The following is a 21,293-nucleotide window of genomic DNA, read 5'->3' as shown; positions in this document are numbered from 1 at the left end:
CACTGCGCATGCGCGCTAACGAGGCCATGCGGCGCCCGTGTGGCGGCGCGGAGAGGAAGTGACGTCATCAGCCCGGCGCGCAGGGGGCGGAAGGAGGGCGGTGGCCATCTTTAGTGCCGGCAGGAGCGCCGCCGGGGTCCCGATGCCGGCGGAGAAGATGGCGGTGGACGGGCCCGAGCAGGTGCGGTCGGGCTGGAGCGGGGTGCGGCCGCTGGTCGCGGGGTGCTCGGGGCGCGCCGTGCTGCCGCGGGGCGCTGCTGGGCCCGGGGCCGGCCGAGGCCTGGTGGCACCGTGACTCGGCGGGTCTCGCCTCAGGCTTCCTGAGAGGGCGGGGGCCGAGCGGGGCCTGGGGCGGGCTTTGGGGGGTGCGGTGCGGGGCTGCGGGAGGGGTGGGGGGACACAGGGTGTGTGGATGGGGGGTGATGAGACTCGCGGGGAAACGGGGGCTGCTCTTGGGCACCGGCCCAGGTGGGTGGGAAGGAAATTAGGGACCCAGGACCCGACCCGGGTAGGTTGGAGGGGGGAGATGGGGAGCAGAGGGGCTGTACGGAGGCTGGCTGGGGGTAGGGGTTGTTTTCATCGGCCCGGGTGGAATGGGCGGCTCTTGGGGCTAAGGCTGGTGCTGCTGAGCTCTGCTTTCTCACAGATGGAGATGGATGATGGGAAGGGTGGCACAGGGCTCCGGCAGTACTACCTGTCCAAGATTGAAGAGCTGCAGGTGAGCTGGTGCTGGCTGTCCAGGAGACGGCCAGCTGGCCTGCCCCAGAACAGCATTGCTGTGGTTGCGGCCGGGATTGTGTGGCCATGTCCCTATACTTGTGCTTGCCTCCAGAGCACCTGCAGCCTTCTCTGTGCTCTGGGCGCCCTGTTCTGAGGCTCAAGGAGGAGGCGCTGCTCCAGAATGGATTCAACAAGTGGGACCTAGCTTTTGGGTGGTGGGGATGTATGAGATGAGGCTTGGTCCTATGAGCTGCCAGCGCTGCTGCGTGTGCTTGAGGTGTTGCCCAGCCCTTGCCAGTGGGCTTTGGCTGGCTGTGTCCTGCTGGAAGGGGCTGGCCCCCTTCCAAGTCCCTGTCCCAAGACAAAGGCCATTGTGCTGGATCCCATTCTGCGTTACTGTGGGTGCTATATGGGATGCTGAGGACTCAGCAAAGCTTTTCTTTCAACAGCTCATCGTGAACGAGAAGAGCCAGAATCTGCGGCGCCTACAAGCACAGAGAAATGAGTTGAATGCTAAGGGTACAGCTCAGCTGCTCTCATCTTTCTCACCTGGGGCTCTGGGGCTGGTCTGGTGGCTCCTGATCCAGTTGCCAGCCACTGTGGCATGTGCTGCCTTTTTGTTGTGGGCAGGGGGTCAGGGGGGTGCCTGTGGCTGGTGCTGACATCTTCCTGTCTGCAGTGCGCCTGCTGCGGGAGGAGCTGCAGCTGCTGCAGGAGCAGGGCTCCTACGTGGGAGAAGTGGTGAGAGCCATGGACAAGAAGAAAGTCCTTGTCAAGGTACAAGGCTGAGCTGTCCTGTGGGCAACTGGGGCTGGGGCAGAGCAGGGGTGAGCATGGTGGGATCCGACAGACCTGTTTGACCCCATGGGCTGGGAGTGAATGTGAGCGTGAGCCCTGGAGGGACGTAACAACTAGAAGATGTGAAGTGAGAGCTCTTTCTCCAGAGGAACATATTGGGGCAGCTCTCCTGGGCCTGAGGCTGGTGGGAGGCAACAGCTTTAGGACTTCTGATGGACAGGAGGGGCCGCAGCGTGTTTGGCGGTGGCTGAGCGCTCTGGCTCCTTCTGCTCCGAGCAGCTGGTGTGGATATTGGGCATGCAATGGGACTTCTCAGACAAATAACTGTCGTGGTGGCAACTGCCACCTTTTCAGGTGCACCCGGAGGGGAAGTTTGTGGTGGATGTGGACAAGAACATCGACATCAACGATGTGAGTGTCTTGGGGCTGTGGGAGGAGAGGTGGCTGCTCCCTGGGGGCAGCCTGGAGCTGCCTGCCCCCTTCGCTGCTGCAGGGCTGCTGAGCTCCTTCTGCTCTCGCCACAGGTGACCCCAAACTGCCGCGTGGCCCTGCGCAATGACAGCTACACGCTGCACAAGATCCTGCCCAACAAAGTGGACCCTCTTGTGTCCCTCATGATGGTGGAGAAGGTTCCAGATTCCACTTATGAGATGATTGGGGGTTTGGACAAGCAGATAAAGGAGATCAAGGAAGTGATCGAGCTGCCAGTCAAGCACCCTGAGCTCTTTGAGGCGCTGGGGATCGCCCAGCCAAAGGCAAGTGCTGCTGCTGTGTGTCTGCAGTGGGTGTGCAGTTTGGGGTTCCGTGGTACCACTGCGATGCTGCCTGTGTCACCCCTGGGAGCGTCCCCATGTTTTCTGTTGGGCTGTGACTGCTTGTGCAGGCAGGGACAGGGGTGCTGAGGTGTCCACGTGGCTGTTGCAGGGCGTGCTGCTCTACGGACCCCCTGGCACAGGCAAGACCTTGCTGGCCAGGGCTGTGGCCCACCACACGGACTGCACATTCATCCGCGTCTCGGGCTCCGAGCTGGTGCAGAAGTTCATTGGTGAAGGTAAAAGGGAGCCGGGGGGAGGTGGCTGCTTGTGCCGGAGCCCCAGCGAGGGTTCGCGGTGCTGCGTGGCCTCGGGACTGGCCTCTTGCGTGGTGTCCAGGGCAGCTGGGAGTGCGGAGCGCTGAGCTGTGTGCGGTGCCAGGGCTCAGCCCTCTCTGCTCCCTTGGCAGGTGCCCGCATGGTGCGGGAGCTGTTTGTGATGGCCCGGGAACATGCGCCCTCCATCATCTTCATGGACGAGATCGACTCTATCGGCTCCTCCCGCCTGGAGGGGGGCTCTGGCGGGGACAGCGAGGTGCAGCGCACAATGCTGGAGCTCCTCAACCAGCTTGATGGCTTTGAGGCCACCAAGAATATCAAGGTAGGAGGGTGGCATCCCTGCCTGGGGAGAGGGCAGTGGCCTGATGACTCTGTGGTGGCAGTGGGGTGCCCAGAGCAATGAGAGCTGTTGTTCCTGTGCAGGTGATCATGGCCACAAACCGCATCGACATCCTGGACTCGGCTCTGCTGCGCCCTGGCCGCATTGACAGGAAGATCGAGTTCCCCCCTCCCAATGAGGAGGTAGGTGGGGTGTCCCACAGTGGCCCCAGCTCTTACTTTGGGGACTGTGTTGTCCCCAGCCCTGTCTGGGCATGATTCCTGCAGCTCCAACCCTCACTTTGCTGTTGCTCTCCTCCAGGCCCGCCTGGACATCCTCAAGATCCACTCCCGGAAAATGAACCTGACGCGAGGCATCAATCTACGGAAAATTGCAGAGCTGATGCCAGGGGCGTCGGGCGCAGAAGTAAAGGTGAGCAGGGGCCACCATGGTGGTACCAGGGCTGGCAGAGGGGGGAGCAGCGGGTGCTAATGTCCCTGTCCCTCACAGGGGGTGTGCACAGAAGCTGGCATGTATGCGCTGAGGGAGAGGCGGGTGCATGTCACACAAGAAGACTTTGAAATGGCTGTTGCGAAGGTAAGTGCTGTGGGGGAGGCAAAGGGGGGGGGTTGCCAGTGGGTTCTTCCACCGACAGCTCTGTGTTGGGGCACAAACTGTCCTGGGCAGCATCTGCCAGGAGCTGCAAAGCTTGGAGGGCATCAGCTCTGGGGACACCGTTAAGGGGGTTGGCCCCACCTGAGTGACATGGGAGAGGCTGGGGAGGTGATGAAGACCTGTCCTGGCTAGAGCTTCCCTTCCCCTGGTCTTGGGGGTGGTTTTGAGGGTTTTTGGCACCCAAATGGGGGGCCTGCATGCTGGAAACAGTCTCCTCTTCCTCCCCCCCAGGTGATGCAGAAGGACAGCGAGAAGAACATGTCTATCAAGAAGCTGTGGAAGTAACGGTGAGGCTGCAGCTGCTGCGTGGGCTGCGTTGTCTCTAATAAAAGTGCTGCTATGGCCATGCCGTTGCACTGATTTGGGGCAGGGTAGGGGGGGCTGCAGGACTCCAGCACACACACAGAGCTGCTGCTAATTGGTTTTATTAGAAAATATCCAAAATAGACAAAAAATGGTTACACAAGAGGCAGAGCAGGCACCCCTGAGCCATACACCCTGGGAATATGTAAACGCCCCCATCCCCTCTGCCTTCGACCTCCCTGAGGAGGCAGAGCTGCTCAGGCCACGTGGAGCCTGTGGGCAGAGGCCAGTGGGGTTAAGGCACTTCAGTGGGTCCGGTGGGTGGTGGCACCGTCCCCTCAGCCCTGTGATCCCCTCCCTCCCCAGTATATCCAGTTCTCTCTGTGCTGCACGCTCAGAGCCCTGATGACCTGCTGCCCCCAGGCTCCTGGGGCCAGAGCTACCCCCTCTGCCCCCCCCCGCCCCCCCAAGACCTCTTCTCGCTCACAAGACATTGCTAATTATGTAAAACAGCAGGGGGAGGGTGAAGTAATCAACTGATTGTCAAAAACTTAATGCTAAAAAACTTGGTTATGTATAAAAAGAACAGCTTGGCCCGAGCCAGCCCTCTGAGATCACCACGAACCACTGCATAGATTGAGGCAATGAGTGCAGTAAAAGGAACTCAATATATTAATCAAATACAAACCCACTGTACAAAACGCTTTTTTTTTTTTTTTTATAAAACCTGTTCACAAAAATAGTGCAAAACGTCGGGCACCAGCGGGGAGGGGGGAGGGGCTGGCATTTGGAATGACAAAACTTTGGTTGAAGAGGGGCAGGGCCGGGCCTGCCTTCACAGCGGCTGGGCTCAGGGAGGGCTGGCAGGGCAGGCAGCACCGGCAGGAGGGCTGCATTTAGTGCTAAGGGGAAGGAGGCGAACAGCACGATGCAAAAGCAGGATGTGTTAATGCAGCAGAAGGGCTGCAGCAGGAGTTGAGGGGTGGGGGGGGACCGGGGGACCCCTCCACTGTGCTCTGCCTGTGGCCAGAGCTTCCCGGCCGAAGGGAGCCCAGGGGTGCGAGTGGCTCCGAGTCCCTCCAGGCACGTAGGGCTTGTGCAAGTGCTGTGTTTGATTCCAGTAAGAAGTACCGTCAGGCTCAGGCAGCAGGGAGAGGAGAAGGAGCTCCCGAGCCCCCGCCAGCCCCTTAGGTGAGGCGGATCCCGAGCACTTGTTCCAGTTCCTGCCGACGCTGCTGGACCTAGAGGACACACAAGGGCAGTCAGGCAGGGAGGGGCTGTCCCAGGGACCCCCCCCCACTGCTGACTCGACCCACTGCAGCACCCCATCGGCGTGGCACGGAGCCCACCTTGGCGAAGATGTGTCTGCCCACAGCCTCCTGCGCCCAGGGCTGCTGGTAGAACTCGGCTCGCCGCTCCTCCTCGGGGTTCCCGATCACATCCGTTATGATCTGAGCGAAACACAGGGTGAGTGCCAGGGCAGGACCCTCCCCCCTCAGCCCCTCACTCTGCCCAGCCCCAGGCTTTTTACCTTCAGGTCCCTCCTCTGAGATTTGATCCATTCCTGGATGAAATCCTGCGGGTTGTTGCTGAAGCTCAGCATGAAATCGCGCTGTGTCTTCAGCTGGTTGATGGATTCGATGGTCTCATGAATCTAGAGATGACAAGGGGTGTCACATGCCCTGTCCCAAACCCAGAACAGGGTCTGGCTGCCCCCCTCGTGGTGGTCCCTGCACCTTGGCATCCAGGGAGGCGATCTCCTGCTGGTTGGTGGTGGAAGCCAGGAAGTTGCTCATCTGAGCTTTCAAGGGATCATCCACCTCCACATCGATGTCATAGCAGGCAGTCTTCTTCTGGTCATTGGGGTCCACGCTGGGAGGAAACAGGGTGTTAAGGGGCAGGGGGGCACCTCCTCAGCCTCCACCCTGCTGCAGGGGTGGATCGATGCCCCCAACAGCAAGACAGGCACCCCACAACTGCCCCAGGAAGCCCCTAAATTTGTTTGGCAGATTCTTCCCCTCTCAAGTGACTTGTGCTCACTGCTGCTTTGGGCTGGAGACCCCCGCTAGCCCCCGCAGGTACTGCCCTGCCCCTCCACCCTGCAGGGCACACCAGTGCGCTCTCCACCCCTACCTGATGGTGTGGTTGATGATGATGGGGTCTGGGTGCTGCAGGAGCCCCGCCAGCTTCATGGGGATCTCAGAGAAGCGCATGCGGACACAGTTAAAGATCTGGAGGGGTAAAGCAGAACATTTGCTGTCCATGGCAGAGCCTCCTTCCACCTGCCACAGAAAGGGCCAGGCAGGAGCCGGGGGGAATCACCCAGCCTGGTTGATGGATGGCAAGGTGATGGATGCAAGCTAGAGCCTGGGGAAGGGGCACAAATCGAGACTAGGCAACCTGGGGTGTCCATGGCAAGCCCCCAAATATTCTTTTTCTGGCCTTACTGGGCGAGGGAAGGGTGCTCTCCTCCCAGCAAAGTGTGCTGGTGCCAAGGGGCAAGAGCTGACCTGGCGGAAGTAGCGGTTGCAGTTGATGTACTCCTTCTCGTGACTGTCCTGCAGCTTGTTGTGCTTGATGTAGAGCCAGAGCGCCTGCATGATGCTGGCGCGGGTCTGGGTGTGCACCCCGAGCAGGCGGGCCAGGCGAGGGTCCAGTTTGTACTGTGGTGGCTGCAGGGACACACAGGACGAAGAGGATCTGGTTGGCACTTGGAAGGGCCCTTCCTCCAAGCGTGGTGCCCCACATGGCTTGGGTTGCTGCAGGGTCTGTGCCTGGAGCTCTCTGTCCTCCCTTCTAGTCCCACAGCCCCATACAAGGCCCAGCCCAGGCCGATTTGCCCCTCCTTGGCCTGCCCCGTGCGTGAGCCACGCTGGAAGGGCAGCAGCAGAAGGCCAGCACCCGCACAGCCCCAGGACCCTTACCTGGTGATCCAGCATGAGCAGCAGAGTGCATTTCACATTGACGTCGCCGGGACGCTTCACTTGGAAGCCATCGGTCTCCTGGGTTGTGGGCAGCCGGTGCCACTACAAAGAGACCAAGGGGACGCTGGTCAACTCCAAGACCATGACAAGCCACCCACTAGCAGACACTTGTGTCCGCAGCCAGGAGCGGAGCGGAGCCGTGCTCGGGCTCTGTGCAGGGGTCTAGCCGAGGCAGCCAGGCTGGATCCCACCCCCACAGTTCCTGGGAGTCTGACCCCCGTGGGCTTCAGCCGAGAGCCCACCCAGTCCAACAGCTACAGCTTGGCGTGCTCCAGCCCGGAGGCAGATGGGAGTTTGGATGGGCTGGGAGAGTTACAGCCCTCAGCTCTTGATGCCAAGGGCTCAGGCAGCTCCGGGAGTCAATGTGGGATCAATCCTGCCCTGGCCACCGCAGGGGATACACACCAGAGCTGTTCACAAACCACCCTGTGTAGGGGAAGGGGATTCATCCCTGCCACAGCAGGCACCGCCTCAGAAACAAGCGTTTCCTGGGCAGGAAAAGCCCGCTCCCGACAGGAAGACCCAAAAACCACCCCGATCCCACTCACAGGCAGTGCTTAATGTCCCTGAGGACCTTCCAGCTAGGCAGCAGGACAGACCCTTCATCCCAGCTGGTGCTGGGGGCACAGATGAGCCTTTCTGCAGCATCGAGGCCCAACGCTGCGGTGCTTTTGCAAATCTGCGGGAGCCAGGGCTGCCTGGGCTGCCCCTCAGAGCCACGTCCTCGCTGCAGCCCCGCACCTCAGCTCTGGCTGCGTACTTGCAGGCACGAGGGGGTGAAGTTAATTGCTGCCGGGAGCCGTCACACCAGGGTAAGCCTGGAAAGCACGGCAGGCAGCATGGTCCCCCAAGGAGGGCCAGGCACTGCTCCCCTGCACCCAGAAGCACCTTGCTCAGTCCGGAGCTGAGCACCCACAGGATAAGCGGCAGCACCACCTCCCCACTGCCTGCTGGGGTAGCACCTCTGCCCACCCTGCCCAGGTGCCCCCGGAACAGCCAGGAACCTCCTGCCTCACCTCCACCAGATGGTTGTCTGGCCCGTACAGCTCTTTGTCCAGCTCAATGACGAGGCTCTTGAAAAAGGAGGAGAACTTCCTCTTCTGCTTGCTCGGCTGCAAAAGAGCATGGCAGAGACTTCACCTGACATGGCCACGGAGGGCCCCAGCCCAAACACCACCGCCAACACCCAGTTTGCAGAGGGGCCTTATCCAGCCCAGCCAAGCTCCCAGCACAGCGCACCACAGCCGGTTCATCCCTGCCTGTATCCTTACATCCTCCAGCAGTTTGCCCTCCACGCGCAGCTCCCAGGAGGCCACACGCTCACCACCCTCCCCTTCTTCTTTGGCTGGGGTGAAAGTGTTGGAGATGTAAATTCTCAGCTTCCGCTTTTGCTGTGGAATAAAAAAACAGGGCGGGGAATGCTTAGAGGCAAGAGGCTGAATGCCAGCATGCCCCTCACAGCCCACCCCCCAGCCAGCCAGGGCTGCCACGCACCGTCAGTGGTTTCTTAATGGCCTCCTGAATCTCCATTCTCTTCCGAGCGATGGTTTGGTCCAGCTTGCGCTCAAAGGCGAGGAGGTCCATGTAGGCCTGGGATTCTGGGACCAGTTCCCGGATCTGTCAAACAGAAAATACCAGTGCCTTACGGGCTGGGCTGGGGCTGTATCCCCCACGCCACCACCAGCGCTAGATTGAGATGCCAAGGAGTCGCCAAATGACAAGCCCAGCACAACAGCACCAGTTTCTCATTTGAAATGATTTAAATTTAAACTACCACCCTGCAAACCTCTCCTCCCCAAGTCGCTCTGCTGCAGACCTCAGTGTGGAGCCTGTCACTGTGCCCAGTAGTCTGCCTGGTGTCACAGACAGATAATGTAACCCTGGATTGTTAAGAGGGACCCCCCCCAGGAGAGGCTTAGGGTGCTTCTGGGGTCTCCAGCCTAAGCCACTGATGCTCCTTGCTTGCTCAAAATCCTTGCTTGTCCAACTTATACACACTCCAAACTCTCCTGACACCTCGGAGGAAGAGACAGAAATCTTCCAGGTTGGTCTGCGACTGAGCAGAAATGCCCAGAGGGCAGGAGGTGGCTCAGCGAGATTGTTGTCCTTGTGGGGACCTCACCACCCCAGCTGCACCACCTCCCTCCAGCAGCTCAGCTCCTTCCCCACGCACCGAGGTGGCACTCACCCTCTGTGGCAGGACCTTGTCAGCCATCTTCCTCCTTTTCACCCTGCAAAAAGCACCGAGACAGGTAAAACAAAAAAAATAAATAACCCTGCAACTCTCGCAGGACATCCTGCTGCCAGCCCAGTGGGAGGCTGCTGTGTGCTTGGGCAGCTGCGGGTCTCAGGGAATACTGCCGAGTCCTGCTGGTACAGCAGGAGCCTGGCAGCTCTTTGGCCCCTCCAGGTCACAACCAGGGCCAGGTTCCAGAGAGAGGAGGCACAGCGGCAGCGCCAGCTGTGTGCCATGTGGATGGCTCGGTCTGAGGCAGGTATCGAGGCTCCTGCTGCACCGAACAGGTCCGGGGGAGTAGGTCCCCTTTGGGGCTGCTCCCTGTGACAGGGACTTTGGACTTGGAGGAGGGGAGCAAAGAAAGGCTGTAGGAGCACCTAGACCACAGGACCTTGGGTCAGTGGTGGAAAGCAAAGGAGTAAGAGAATACATCCCTGTGGGCAAGCCAAGAGGACTCCAGGGGGAAGGTGCTGGACTTCTAGAGCCTATGACCAGGGAAGGAAATCCGGTCCCTGGGTTCAGTTTGCTTCACTGCTGCCACTTCCTGAAGGTGCTGCAGGGCAGGAGCAAGGAGAAGGAAGAAGCTTCTGCAAAGCTGCGGCAGCAGGTGTGCTCCCGTCTGCAGGACAGCGTTCTTGAGTTTCCTCTCTGGAAATGGCTGTCACATTCTCCCAGTGCTACAAACCAAAGCCCAGTTCCAGGAACTCGCTTAAAACAAATCAGCCTTGCTACAGTGGGGCCAAAATCATTGCGGGGAGAGGAAGCAGAGTGGCCTCTAGAACTGAGGGTGAACTAGAACGGCTGCAGCCTTGCTCAGAGCAGTTTTAGCTCTAAGCTTGTAACACTGTCAGACCACAGGGCCCTGGGCCCTCCTCCCATCCCACACACCGCAGCCGCCCCATCAGCCTGAGCCCAGCCCAATAACCCACTAAGTTCATGCTCAGTGCCTGGATACGCAGGGAAACACTCTCCCATTCTGCTGCACATGTGAGTTAAGAGATGGGGCAGAGTCCAGCAGGCAAAGGGAAGTCCCTTTTCTTTGGCAGCCGGTGAAGCAGCAGGGCAGCAAACACGGGCGTTCCTGCTGCCATCACGAGGTGCCCAAGGTGTGCTGGCTGCCCCACGGCTGCTCACACGGGAGGACGTCAGGAGGTCAGCCCTAGCTCAGTGGAGGGTCAGAGCGCTTCTCTGAGCTCTTCTTGCCACGTTAAATGCCTCCTGCCCAGCAGGGTTTGGCCACCCCATTAGCAGCTGGCTGTTCCCAATCCCTTGATCCACAGCCAGCTGGGAGCAAGGATGCTCAGCCAGCCGAGCATGGCTGATCCCACACAGCCAGCCGCCCGGAACAGAGCCGCAGCCTTATCTGGCTGCTGACGTCCTTGCTTGGTGGCGAGCTGCCCCTCGCCCTTAATCCCCAGCTTGCTCCAGAGCGCCAAAGGGATGCACAGATGCTGTGTCGGGGTTGTGGTGCCCTGCGGAGGGATCACGGACCTAAGTGAGCTGTCGCCCTTCAGCCCTGTTGTACAGCCAGGACAGGGAACAGGACCCGAGTATCCATTAGGACCAGGGGATCCTGCCCTGAGAAACAGCCTCCAGTAATCAAGAAGCCCTCAGGAAAAACAGAAATGGAGCAAAGGGATTAGCAGTGTCATAAACAAGTGAGGAGCTGCTGGCAGAGCCCCACAGCTCGATGAGACCAGCCCCAGCAAACAGTCCTACTGAGACCACAGCTCCGGGGAGCGTCTCTACAACCTGCCACCCCTGTCTCCTGTTTCCACGCTGGCCAGAGCCAGCACAAACCCCCATGAGGAGGGGAAAGAACCTGAGGAGCCAGTGCTGGGGCCTCTGGCAAAGCACAAACACATGCAGCGAGGCTTGTTGGTTACTGGCACAGAGATCAGAGTGCGAGGAAGCTGCAAGCTGGGTGTTCTCTGCCCCCATCCCCACCCCACTATCACAAAACATCCCGACCCTGAGCCCTGGCAGGTTTCCCACCGCAAGCGGTGCCAGCCAGAGGCAGTCTGCATGTGAGCCGTGCCGGCTGTGCCCCGCTGCAGGCAGCTCCCCCCTCTGCAGCAGGGCAGGGAGCTGCGGGTTTCTGCAGCAAAGTGCAACTGGGATGCCGGGGGTCAAACCACCCGCCTCCAGCCTGCTGGGGTCTCTGTCCCGGCCCCTTACCCTCTCCTCTGGGTGGCCAGCGGTGGCTGTGCCTGGGGGGTCAGCAGGCGCTTCCTGAAGGGGTCCATCATCGACTGCGGCAGGCCAGGTCTCATCGGGGAGGCTGCTCCATAGGGGGGGGCTCCTGGTGGTCCCACCTGCAGCCCTGCCATGGGCATCCGACTGCCGGGCGGCATCCCGGGGCGCTAATAGGGAAGAGAGGAGAGGAAGACTGTGCATTAAACACCACCCTGCAAGGGGCCCTGACCTTCGCTGGGGCCAGCGGATGCCATTTGCCCTCTTGCTTCTTCCCCGGGAGAGATTTCTGAGGCTGAACCCTGCTCTGAGGCGTGGGCAAGGGACAGGGCAGGGAGGAAGGAAGGACATCATGAGCTGCAGCCTTCATCGCTGCAGGAAGAGCAACGGGAAAGCAGAACCGGGATTAGCAGAAGCCACTGACGGCAGGGGAAGGCCAACCTGCCAGCCGGCACGGAGCCGAAGCCATGCGTGGCCCTGAGCCACCACCGTGCAGCAGGAAGCATCAGACCTGGAGCATCACGAGGCCCCGTCACGAGGGTCATTCCCTGCAAAGCCTTCACCATGGGGACATCAGGGGCTGGGGTGTGGGTTCCTCTCCAGAAAGCAGCAGTGCCAGCAGACACAGAGCAGGGGAGCGGAGCAATCCCACTTCCTAACGGCACCGGTCATGAGGCTGGCAGCTGGGCTCCTGGGTGCACGGGACGGAGGCAAGAGCTCACCCCCTGCCAGCACGCCAGCTCCCCTCCTTCCGCCTCCAGGGACCCAGAAAGGGCATTTAGAAGCCACGATGCAACACCCAACCCCTCCTGCAAGGGGTCCCGACCCAGCACAGCACCCACAGCCCCTCTGCATGCCTTAGAGCTGAGCAGTTTGGCAAGCCAGCACCCACACTGGTGGCTCGCAGGCGCCGCTAGGTCTGCCACCCCTCCAGGGCCCTTGACAATCGGTCACAGCACCCCACAACACGCTGCCCAGCCCTACGTGCTCCAGCTGGCTTCACCAGCGGCCCCAGCAACAGCCTCCCAGGATCCTTTGATCCCGAAGCTCCCCGCTGCCAAGATGCAAGGCTGGGAGAGCCACCAAGCCGGCAGAACAACATTTCTCCCCTGCCGCAGGCTCCCCAACGTGCCAGGACATCCCCCACCGCTCCCCTCCCACCGCCCTGCTGGGGCACATGGCCGTGCCATGGAAGGGAACTAATGAAGCCACCTCCATACCCCACTATTTATTTATATACATTTAAAGCGCCTATCACCATACTGATAAAACGTTCTTTGGATGATGAACTGATGACCTTATCTACATTAATTTCAGCACAAACCCTGGGCGCAGGAGGGCTGGGAGCACAAGACCACCGCCGCAACTTGCCTGTCCTCCGCAGCTTTTAGGGGCAGGCTCAGAGCCACAACAGGGTAGTTGGTCTGATGGCAGCTGCGGCCAAAACGCACCCATCACCTCCCCAAAAAGCTGAGAAACACAAAACCAAGAGTTTGAGCTGCTCGTGTTGCTCCCATGCCGGAGCCCAATGCCACAGGTGTCTCTGCAAGCAGGAGATCCCAAAAACATACAAGCGTTGCGTCAAGGAGCGTATTGCAGCTGGAAAGCCAAGGAGCAGCAGGCCACAGGAGCAGCGCCGCACACTGCTTTTCCCTGCAGTTTACCCTCAAGGTTTGCAAATTGCTAAGAGAAGCCTCTTGGCAAAGCAAATTCCAAAAACACACACGCGAGGTGCGGGCTGAGCCCATTACATGACCAAATAGTGTCTCCACCTTTGCTCAGCCTTCCTTTGAAGCAGCCCCTCCAGAGCCCGGGCTTGCTAACCTGCCCCTGCTACAAAGCAGGGGCCTGCTTCTTCCTCCTAACAGCCCCCAGATGTTTCTCTCCTTTTAAGCAGCCACATTTGCGCAACTCCTTGTGACAAGCAGGACTGCACTGGCGTTGCCAAGAGCCAGCCGCAGCCAGCAGCACCTCCTCTTCTGCCAAAAATCACAAGGAAAGAACCTGGTTTCTTGGGGTTTATCAAGAAATCCTTCATGGCAGGCTAGGAGAGGCAGCACCAAGATCCACACCCTTTGCGAAATTAAAAAACACAGATACTGAGTAAATGCTATTTGCCAGTACACAGTGGCTACAGGAGGAGCTCTCACCACTGCCATGCCCCAAGACCTCTCCTGCTTCCCTCTCTGCAAATCCGTGGCTCACATTTCTGATTTATCCCTGAAATGAGAGATTTGGAGGCTGGCTGAAGTTAGCTGAGAGTCTTTGACAGTTCCACATTGATGATAACACCTTGTGCAAGGTCTCCCACGTGTCCATCTGCTTTTCAGAGGGCGAGAGGCTGCTTGGTTGCAAGAAGAGGAGACCATTCTGTTGGCAGGGAGAGGTTCAGTGCAAGGATGAAGGAATCTGTCATACTTAAGACTTTAATGTCACCTCCACAAACATCTGAGAGCCATCAGCCACAGCTAAGCTGCCAGGGGAGAGAGTTCCAGCACACTAGAGACCTGCACAAGTAAAAACATGGGAAGGCAGAATCCTCCACAAGGATTTTTTTTCCTCTCAGTTTACCCTGCAGGACTGCAAATTGCTAAGAGAAGCTTCTTGGCAAAGCAAGGCCAGACTCTGCCTTGTGTTCAACCAGTGACTGCATCCCTGTCGGGGGGAGCCTCGGCCCCTTCGCCTCCTGTCCGAGGGCTGCAGGCTCCTACAACAGCTCACGCAAGCACAGTGCAGCCCCCGAGCTTCAGCCAAGCCACAAAGCAGCGTTACAGCCCCAGTGGGGTGAAGCCTGCCTCCATCCCCGTTCGGAAGCCCTGGAAATTAGCAGGATGCAAGAGGACTTAAATTCAGGAAATGTTATTAGCCCAGCTCAAACCAAGGAGGCCTCCCTTTGCTCATTCCTGCCTAACACCCCTTGTCCCTCTGTCCTCTCCTCTTTGCCCAGAGCAGCGCTGCCACCCCATCCCCTCCGGGTACTGCCTCACGCTCCCCTCCCTGCCCCACCGCCCCTGCCAGTGGGGCGGACAAAGGGCAAACCTTGCAAGCTCAGCTCCGAGGAAAAAGCTGGACCTCATCCAGCCTTCCCTGCGGAAAGCGAGCAGAGCCATTTGGAAACGGGACAGAACACAGCTTGTTTCTGTTCCCTGCCAAAGCCGAAGGAACGAATCGGGGCTGGCTGCGGTTTAGCGGTTCATCCCAGGTCAATGCACAGGCCACTGGCGTTGGGGGAGCTCTGCTGAGAGCCAGCTTCAGCTGAATCCGATGGCAGGCTGGAAGGCTTCCCTTTGGACCTTCGTTGGCATCGACAGGAGCCTCCCCGCCTGCCAAAGGCCCCTTCTTGAGGAAGGGCCGCTCAGAAACCAGAGGCTGGCAGCAGAAAGGAGAAACAAGGGGAGCGATAAATTGCCGGATGGACCTGCACGAAGTTGGGCTGGAGAGCGAGCTTGAAGGAAAGCAGCAATGCAGAAAACAGCTCGAGAGCATCTCTTCATCTTCCTTCCAAGGCCGCAGTTCGTCTCTGCATCTCCCCAACAAGGGGGAACGGCTCGTCCCAAGGCACATCCCATTTTGCTCCGTTCAGAAAGGCGTGATCCAACTTTGTACACACTAACAGTCAGGGAGCGAGAGCCCACATGCATCCTCGCCCAGGGCTTTGGGAGCAGAGCCCTGGACAGACGCCAGGCAACAAAAACTCTTCCTGCAAGTTCCTCCCCGCATGCCCGGACAGCAGCACTTCCCATTAGGACAGATGCAGAAGCAAACCCTGTTCAAACAGGATTTGAACTCCACACCAGGCTGGTCCCAAAGCGAGCTCAGCTGCCTAAAGCCTCTGCTCAACCCAGAGCTTCGCACGGATCAGGACCAATAGAGCCCCCCTCCAGCACACCCCAAAAGGATGCTTTCCCCCTCTTTGTTCGTTCCTGTGAGCAAATCCATCTTGGGAGGGTGCCAGATAGAGCCTGGGTTTGTGCTGGTGGACGTCTTCATCCAGGAGGTAGCGTTGTTCCCAAGACGCCATTGCATGCTGCAAGCCCTCACCCAGCACCTTGCTCCCAGCAAGCCCCCGAACTGCCCCAACACAGCTCGCCACGCTTGGAAGACCTGCCATATTTTGATACAGGAGGAGCTCCAGGAGACAGATCACTTCTCAGCTAAAAACTGGAGACAAGGAAGTAGTAAATCAAAGGGAGAAGGGCAAAGCAACAGACAAAGACGCCGAGCAAATTTAGGACACGTGCTGGCAACGTTTCAAGCACCAGTGGAGATGTCTGGCTCCAGACAAACCTGCCCGTTTGCGGCCTCACATCTGAAGCTGCAGATGTTACAGGTCAGAGAAAGAAAAGGTCACAGGGATTCAAATCATAGCATGGGCATTAACGCAAGCAGGAACGAGGAACAAACGTGCTGGGTTCCCACTTGAAAGAGAAACCCCGGCAGCTGCTAACAGAGCGTGGAGGCACACATGGGAAGAGCAGAAGAGGTACCTGGCATAAAGCACTGCCTTTGGTGCTGCTGCAGTGCTAAACTGCCCACGGAACAGCTCTGAGAGCTCCCGAGAAGGTCCTGTGGAGGAAGATGGAGCGAGGGCCTTCAACAGCCAGTTCTGGTGATGCTGTCCACCTAGAATTTCACCATCACATTTCCTCAGGAGAAACAAAGGGGGGGCCGTGGTCTCCATTGTTGCCTTCCTCCCTCTTGTTCCAAGAGGACAGCGCTCATCTGCTTTGTATCATCATTCGAATTAACTCAAGGCTCAGTCTGTGATGAAACCTGCCTTGGAAACCCTCTCCCTTGGGAAGGGTGGGGTCACCCAGCCTGAGCAGCATCACAGCTTTCCATGCAGCTTTCTGGTACAGCTCCAGCCCTGGCTGTTGTCCCCAGGCCCATTTTTCAAGCCATTCCCAATCACCCAACGAGCAGAAACCCTGTTTTCCTCTGCTCCCAAGAAGATCGGATGAATCTCTCCCGTGCCACACTACACCCTCTCCAACATGTCCAGGCCACCCCATCTTTCAGCTGGCTCCATACCAGCAAACCGCGTTTCTCCAGCTCCTCCATCCCAGCTGCCTGCACAGGTTCCTCCACAAAGCGTGACTCCGCTCTCCTTCACACCGCCGCCTGCCAGGGACGGCATCACCGAGCTCCAGTCGCCTGCAGGGTCAGTTTAGGAGTTGCTCGGTCTGTAGCAGCCCTCCTGTCCCACAGAAACCAGGCTCCTTCTCGCCAGCAAGCACCCATGAAACCCTTTTAACAGGGCACCTAACAAGCGCTGCTTTTTACCATCTCTCTGCACCAGCGAAGCATCAGCATGGGGTAACTTTGAGGCTGGAGCACTGCTTTGTACAGCCCCATCTCCACTACACAGAGCCAAGTCTGCTCCCTGCCACAGTGTCAATCCGGCAGCTTGGGAAAAAAACTCTCCTAAGACCGAAACTAGCACCTGAGTAAGCAGAAAGGCTCCTTCTTGCTGCATTTACACCAGCCAGTACAACCTGGATGCTAAGGGCTGGGAGTCGGCCTTGGCACCAGCCACCAGGACAGGGGCTCTGCCCGTAGACCCACCACCAAGTAGCCTGACAGCTCAGCTGATCCTCCTTGGCGGTGTGGGGGGGGAAACCCTCTCCTTCCTGCTCCAGGCTCAGCACCAGCACCTGGCTGCTCTGGAAACATCAGCTCCCAAAAGGGTCCCGGATGAGTTCCAAAAGGAACTCTGAAAGGGAGTCACTCGCTTCCATTCCCTGTGTGAGCTACCCGTAAACACCCAGCAGGCATGCAAGTATGTCAAAAGGACGAGCATATGTTTAATAATCCAGTGATTAAAGACCCCTAAGCACTCGCTGGTGTGGATGAGGCCCACTGTGTCTCCTAGTCCCCAAATAATGAAGTTCTTCATTAAGCCAGGGCATAACAGCAGAGAAGTCCTCCGGGTACCACAGGGATGGCACTGGGAGGGTAGGGGCTGCTTTCCCCAACCTGGGGATTGCAAAACAAAGGGCAGCCCCTCCGGATCATGCCCGCTCTCCCCTCCCACATGCAGGCAGCCCTGCCACCAAGCTGCTGGCCAGATGCAGCTCACGGCCAGACGCGAGGCACGGCACTCGCCGCCAGCCCCGGGGATCGACTGGTCCCACCGACCCAGCCAGCTCCCGCACCGGCTTGCCAGTGCCAGACGTGGTGGTGCCACACACTCGGCATACATCACCCTATGCTGACCGTGTGCGCCCAGCACCTGCTACCGGCCAGCAACGGGGAGGGGGTGGGGAAAGCAAGCATATGCTGGCCTGTTTATCCACAGCAGTGAACGGTTCCTGGCTGCTCCCGTCAGGCTCCAGCTTCCCGGCTGGATTTTGCAACCTGCCGCATGGAAGGAAGGTCAGCACAAACGATCGAGCACCCGCTCGGCCCGAGTCAATTTACCGTTGATTCATGCTCAGACCGGCCTTGGCTGTGCCATCTCAGTTTTCAGCGTTTTTAAGGCTACAGGGGCAAGTTGTTTCCTCATCTTGTATTAATGAAGCTTGCGAGCTGGAATTCCCTCGGCTTGATTTATTTCTCAAGTTTTAATTCACGCAAACAAGGCAGCAGCTCTGGAGGAGGCGATTAGCGGCGGATGAGAACGTGTTGCACAACTGGGCTCCTCCATTTCAAGCCTGCCTGGAAGACTGATTTACACCAGAAACTGAATAACCAAAATAATCACCATGCACCCCAAAGCAAACCGACAAGCTGGGCGTGCAAGGGGGAGGCGGAAAACCGAGTGTATGGCAGAACGTAGTTCTTGCAAGAGATGGAAAATGAGCAATTTCTTTTGCTTTTGGAGGGCTGCTTGCCGTGCGGATTTACTTTCCCCCAACACCAGCAAGCGCCTGCTCTCCTCGTCCAGCACCGAACCGTCTCCTCGGCCTCTCCCTGGGGATAAGAACTAGCGGCACCGAAGGGTCCGTCCGCCTTGGCTGGAGACGCACATAAACGGGTCTCAAGGCTGGTCCGTGCTACGGGAAACGGCTGCGGAGCCGGAGCGGGACGTGGGGCTTCTCCCGGGAGCGCTACAGGCTTCTCAGCCCGGAGGGATCCCACCGGGGGCAGGGCGCCCACCGGGGGCAGGGCGCCCACCGGGGGCAGGGCGCCCACCGGGGGCAGGGCGCCCACCGGGGGCAGGGCGCCCACCGGGGGCAGGGCGCCCACCGGGGGCAGGGCGCCCACCGGGCACCGCTGCGGCCGACGGGACGCGCCCGGCGATGGTACCGCAGCTCCTACCGGGGGCCTGAGAGGGCGGAAGGGGAAGCACGGGCCGATGGAGCGCGGGGGTCTCCCGACTACGGCTGGCGGGGCAATAACGCGGCCCGGGCCTGCAGGCGGGGGGGGCCGGCGGGAGGATGCCGGAGGCCCGGCGCGGGCCCTGAGCTGCAGGGAAGGCCCTAACCGCCGGCCCGGCGCCCCCCATCCGCGGGCTGCTCCGCCCCGGCCCCGAGGGGTCTCGGCTCTCCCCGCGCCCACCCCTCACCCACCCCAGGGCCGCCTCACCTGGTACTGCGCGGCGGCCGGGCCCATGGGGCGGTAGCCCGGGGAGGCGGCGGCGGCGGCGGGAGCCGGGCTGGGGCCCCGCAGGATGGCGGCCGCGGGCCCCGGGGGCGGCGGGGCGGCGGCGGGGGGCAGCGGGCTGAGCGGGAAGGCGCCGCGGCCGGCCATGGCGGGGCGGCCCCTCCCGCGCTGTTTACTCGGAAGCGGCGGCCGCCGGAGTCAGCGCGCGGCGCCCGGTGGCCCCGCCCCCAGGAAAATCCCCGCCCCCTGCGCACAGGCTCCGCCCCCGCCATCCGCCGGAGCAAAGCCCCGCCCACTGCGCGCAGGCTCCGCCCCACGCGACAAAGTCCCGCCCACTGAGCAGAGGCTCCGTCCCCCCGGGCCCGCCTCTCCGCGCCCGGTGCACGCGTGTGGATGAGGGTGTGCAAGGGGCGTGCTGGCGTGTGCAAGGGGCGTGCTGGCGTGTGCAAGGGGCGTGCTGGCGTGTGCAAGGGGCGTGTTGGTCGTGTGCAAGGGGCATGTTTGCCGTGTACAAGCGGCGTGTTGGCCGTGTGCAAGGGGCGTGCTGGCGTGTGCAAGGGACGTGTTGGTCGTGTGCAAGGGCGTGTTGGTCGTGTGCAAGGGGCATGTTTGCCGTGTACAAGCGGCGTGTTGGCCGTGTGCAAGGGGCGTGCTGGCGTGTGCAAGGGGCGTGCTGGCATGTGCAAGGGGCGTGCTAGCATGTGCAAGGGATGTGTTGGACATGTGCAAAGGGCGTGCTGGCGTGTGCAAGGGGTGGGCTGGCGTGTGCAAGGGGCGTGTTGCCCGTGTGCAAGGGGTGTGTGGGCACATGGGTGTGCAAGCATGAGGGTGAGGCAGCGCTGCAGTCAGGCATGCACATGTGTGGGTTTGCGCATTTGTGTGCATTTGCGTGTGCAGACACGTGTGCGTGGGTGTGTTTGCATGTGCAGGTGTGTACGTGAAGGCACATGTGTTTACAGGCATAGGTGTGAAAGCATGTGTGTGCATGCAAGCACATATGTGTACAAGCCTGTGCTTGCGTGTGCAAGAGGTGTGCAGGTGCAGTGGTGTGCGCACACTGCGTGTAGGTGTGAAGGCATGACTGTGCAAAAGTGCCGCAGGAGGCATGTAGGTGTGCACACACGTGGTTTGAGCGTGCGTATGCAGGCACGAGGGTGCATGTCCGTGTGTCTGCAGGTGTGCATGCACACAGGTCTGAACGCGCGTGTGCGGGGGTCTGCAGACGGGAAGGTGTGAAGGTGTGTTTGCGTGTGCAGAGGTGTGTGAAGGCACACGTGTTTACAGGCATCAGTGTGGAAGCACGTGTGCATGCGCACGGGCAGGCGCGTGTGCCAGTGAGGTGTGTGCGTTTGCGGGCACGAAGGCCTGCACGTTTGCACGAGCAGCACGTGCGTGTGCAGATGAGGGTGTGAAGGCACACGCGTGTGCATGGCACGCAGGCGTTAGGGCAGGCACGTTTGCACGTGAAGCGTGTGCAGGTACACGCGTGGGTGCAGGCGGGGGATGCGGGAGGGGTGCAGGAGGTGCAGGGGGGTGCAGGCAGGGGGTGCGGGGGTGTAAGCGCGGGGTCCTGGCACACGCGAGTGCAGGCGGCTCGGCGCTGGCGGCGGGGGGGCGATGGGACCCGGGGGAGCCCCGCGGGGGCAGCGCCGTTGCGCGGCCCGACCGCCAGGGGCCGCTGCAGGGCCGGGCCCGTCTGCTCCCGGCGGCGCTTTCGGGGCGGCGCTTTCGGGGCAGCGCGGGGGGTCCCAGCGCGGGGGGTCCCAGCGCGGGGGTCCCAGCTAGGGCCCGGCGGCGATCGGGGCGGTCCCCGCTGTGATCCGCTGCGCTCGGGCCAGGGGGTCCCCGGGGGGCCGTGCTGGGACCACCAGGACCCGGCGTGGGGCAGGACGGGACCAGGGCCTGGTGCGGGGCAGGGCCTGGCATGGGGCAGGGCAGGTGCAGGGCCTGCTGTGGGGCAGGGCCCGGTGTGGGGCAGGCCAGGCGCAGGGCCTGCTGTGGGGCCTGGCATGGGGCAGGGCCTGGCATGGGGCAGGGCTGGGGCAGGGCCTGCTGTGGGGCAGAGCCTGGTATGGGGTAGGGCCCAGCGTGGGGTAAGGCAGGCCTAGGGCCTGCTGAGGGGCAGGGATCCCCCGCTGTGGGGCAGGGATCCCCCGCTGTGGGATGCGCCAGTGTGAACCACAGTCCTGCTGCTCACACCAGCACGGCCATGGACCTCGCCCCCCGCTAGCCCCAACCCTGAGCAGGGGCACGGCCCAGAGCTGGGTGGCATGGCCCTGGCCCTGTTGTGGTCCCTGTGCCCCCTCCCTCGGGTGGTCGCCCAAACTTTGCAGCCATAAGTGCCACCACTCGGCACCCTCGGCACGGGGCTGCAGGTGCTGGCTCCGAGCGGGGGTGCGCAGGGCTTTTCCCCCCAGAGCGCCCCGTGGC

General features: G+C 60.6%; 2 protein-coding genes across 2 annotated transcripts; one reads left to right on the top strand and one right to left on the bottom strand.

Annotated features, from left to right (window-relative positions):
* The first annotated feature begins 28 nt into the window (after positions 1 to 28).
* Positions 29 to 3,948, top strand: PSMC5 (proteasome 26S subunit, ATPase 5). Its single transcript, XM_056362145.1, has 12 exons — positions 29 to 181; positions 647 to 718; positions 1,170 to 1,239; positions 1,400 to 1,497; positions 1,873 to 1,929; positions 2,043 to 2,273; positions 2,443 to 2,569; positions 2,740 to 2,930; positions 3,032 to 3,130; positions 3,249 to 3,359; positions 3,438 to 3,524; positions 3,834 to 3,948. The coding sequence occupies exons 1-12, from the start codon at positions 143 to 145 to the stop codon at positions 3,885 to 3,887; spliced, it is 1,236 nt and encodes a 411-aa protein (XP_056218120.1). The 5' UTR covers positions 29 to 142; the 3' UTR covers positions 3,888 to 3,948.
* Positions 3,949 to 4,011: 63 nt separating this feature from the next.
* Positions 4,012 to 19,082, bottom strand: SMARCD2 (SWI/SNF related, matrix associated, actin dependent regulator of chromatin, subfamily d, member 2). Its single transcript, XM_056362144.1, has 13 exons — positions 18,846 to 19,082; positions 11,304 to 11,488; positions 9,078 to 9,120; positions 8,384 to 8,506; positions 8,161 to 8,280; positions 7,906 to 8,001; positions 6,830 to 6,931; positions 6,416 to 6,577; positions 6,039 to 6,136; positions 5,642 to 5,777; positions 5,437 to 5,559; positions 5,255 to 5,356; positions 4,012 to 5,146 (listed from the first exon to the last, which is right to left on the bottom strand). The coding sequence occupies exons 1-13, from the start codon at positions 19,008 to 19,010 to the stop codon at positions 5,093 to 5,095; spliced, it is 1,509 nt and encodes a 502-aa protein (XP_056218119.1). The 5' UTR covers positions 19,011 to 19,082; the 3' UTR covers positions 4,012 to 5,092.
* Positions 19,083 to 21,293: the final 2,211 nt, after the last annotated feature.

The sequence above is a fragment of the Falco biarmicus genome, chromosome 17 (assembly GCF_023638135.1).
Source record: "Falco biarmicus isolate bFalBia1 chromosome 17, bFalBia1.pri, whole genome shotgun sequence".
Lineage (NCBI taxonomy): Eukaryota > Metazoa > Chordata > Aves > Falconiformes > Falconidae > Falco > Falco biarmicus.
The sequence above is the reverse complement of the archived record's forward strand: the minus strand, read 5'-3'. Positions and strand labels throughout refer to the sequence as shown.

What these genes read in the sequence shown, in the direction of transcription:
- PSMC5 (XM_056362145.1), top strand. Translation starts at nt 143, where the DNA reads ATGCCGGCGGAGAAGATGGCGGTGGACGGGCCCGAGCAG. An exon ending in AGAAGAAAGTCCTTGTCAAG is followed by an intron (nt 1,498 to 1,872) that starts GTACAAGGCTGA and finishes CCACCTTTTCAG; the next exon opens with GTGCACCCGGAGGGGAAGTT. An exon ending in GCAGAAGTTCATTGGTGAAG is followed by an intron (nt 2,570 to 2,739) that starts GTAAAAGGGAGC and finishes CTCCCTTGGCAG; the next exon opens with GTGCCCGCATGGTGCGGGAG.
- SMARCD2 (XM_056362144.1), bottom strand. Translation starts at nt 19,010, where the DNA reads ATGGCCGGCCGCGGCGCCTTCCCGCTCAGCCCGCTGCCCCCCGCCGCC. An exon ending in CCATTAAGAAACCACTGACG is followed by an intron (nt 8,281 to 8,383) that starts GTGCGTGGCAGC and finishes TTTATTCCACAG; the next exon opens with CAAAAGCGGAAGCTGAGAAT. An exon ending in TGCTCATGCTGGATCACCAG is followed by an intron (nt 6,578 to 6,829) that starts GTAAGGGTCCTG and finishes GTGTCCCTGCAG; the next exon opens with CCACCACAGTACAAACTGGA.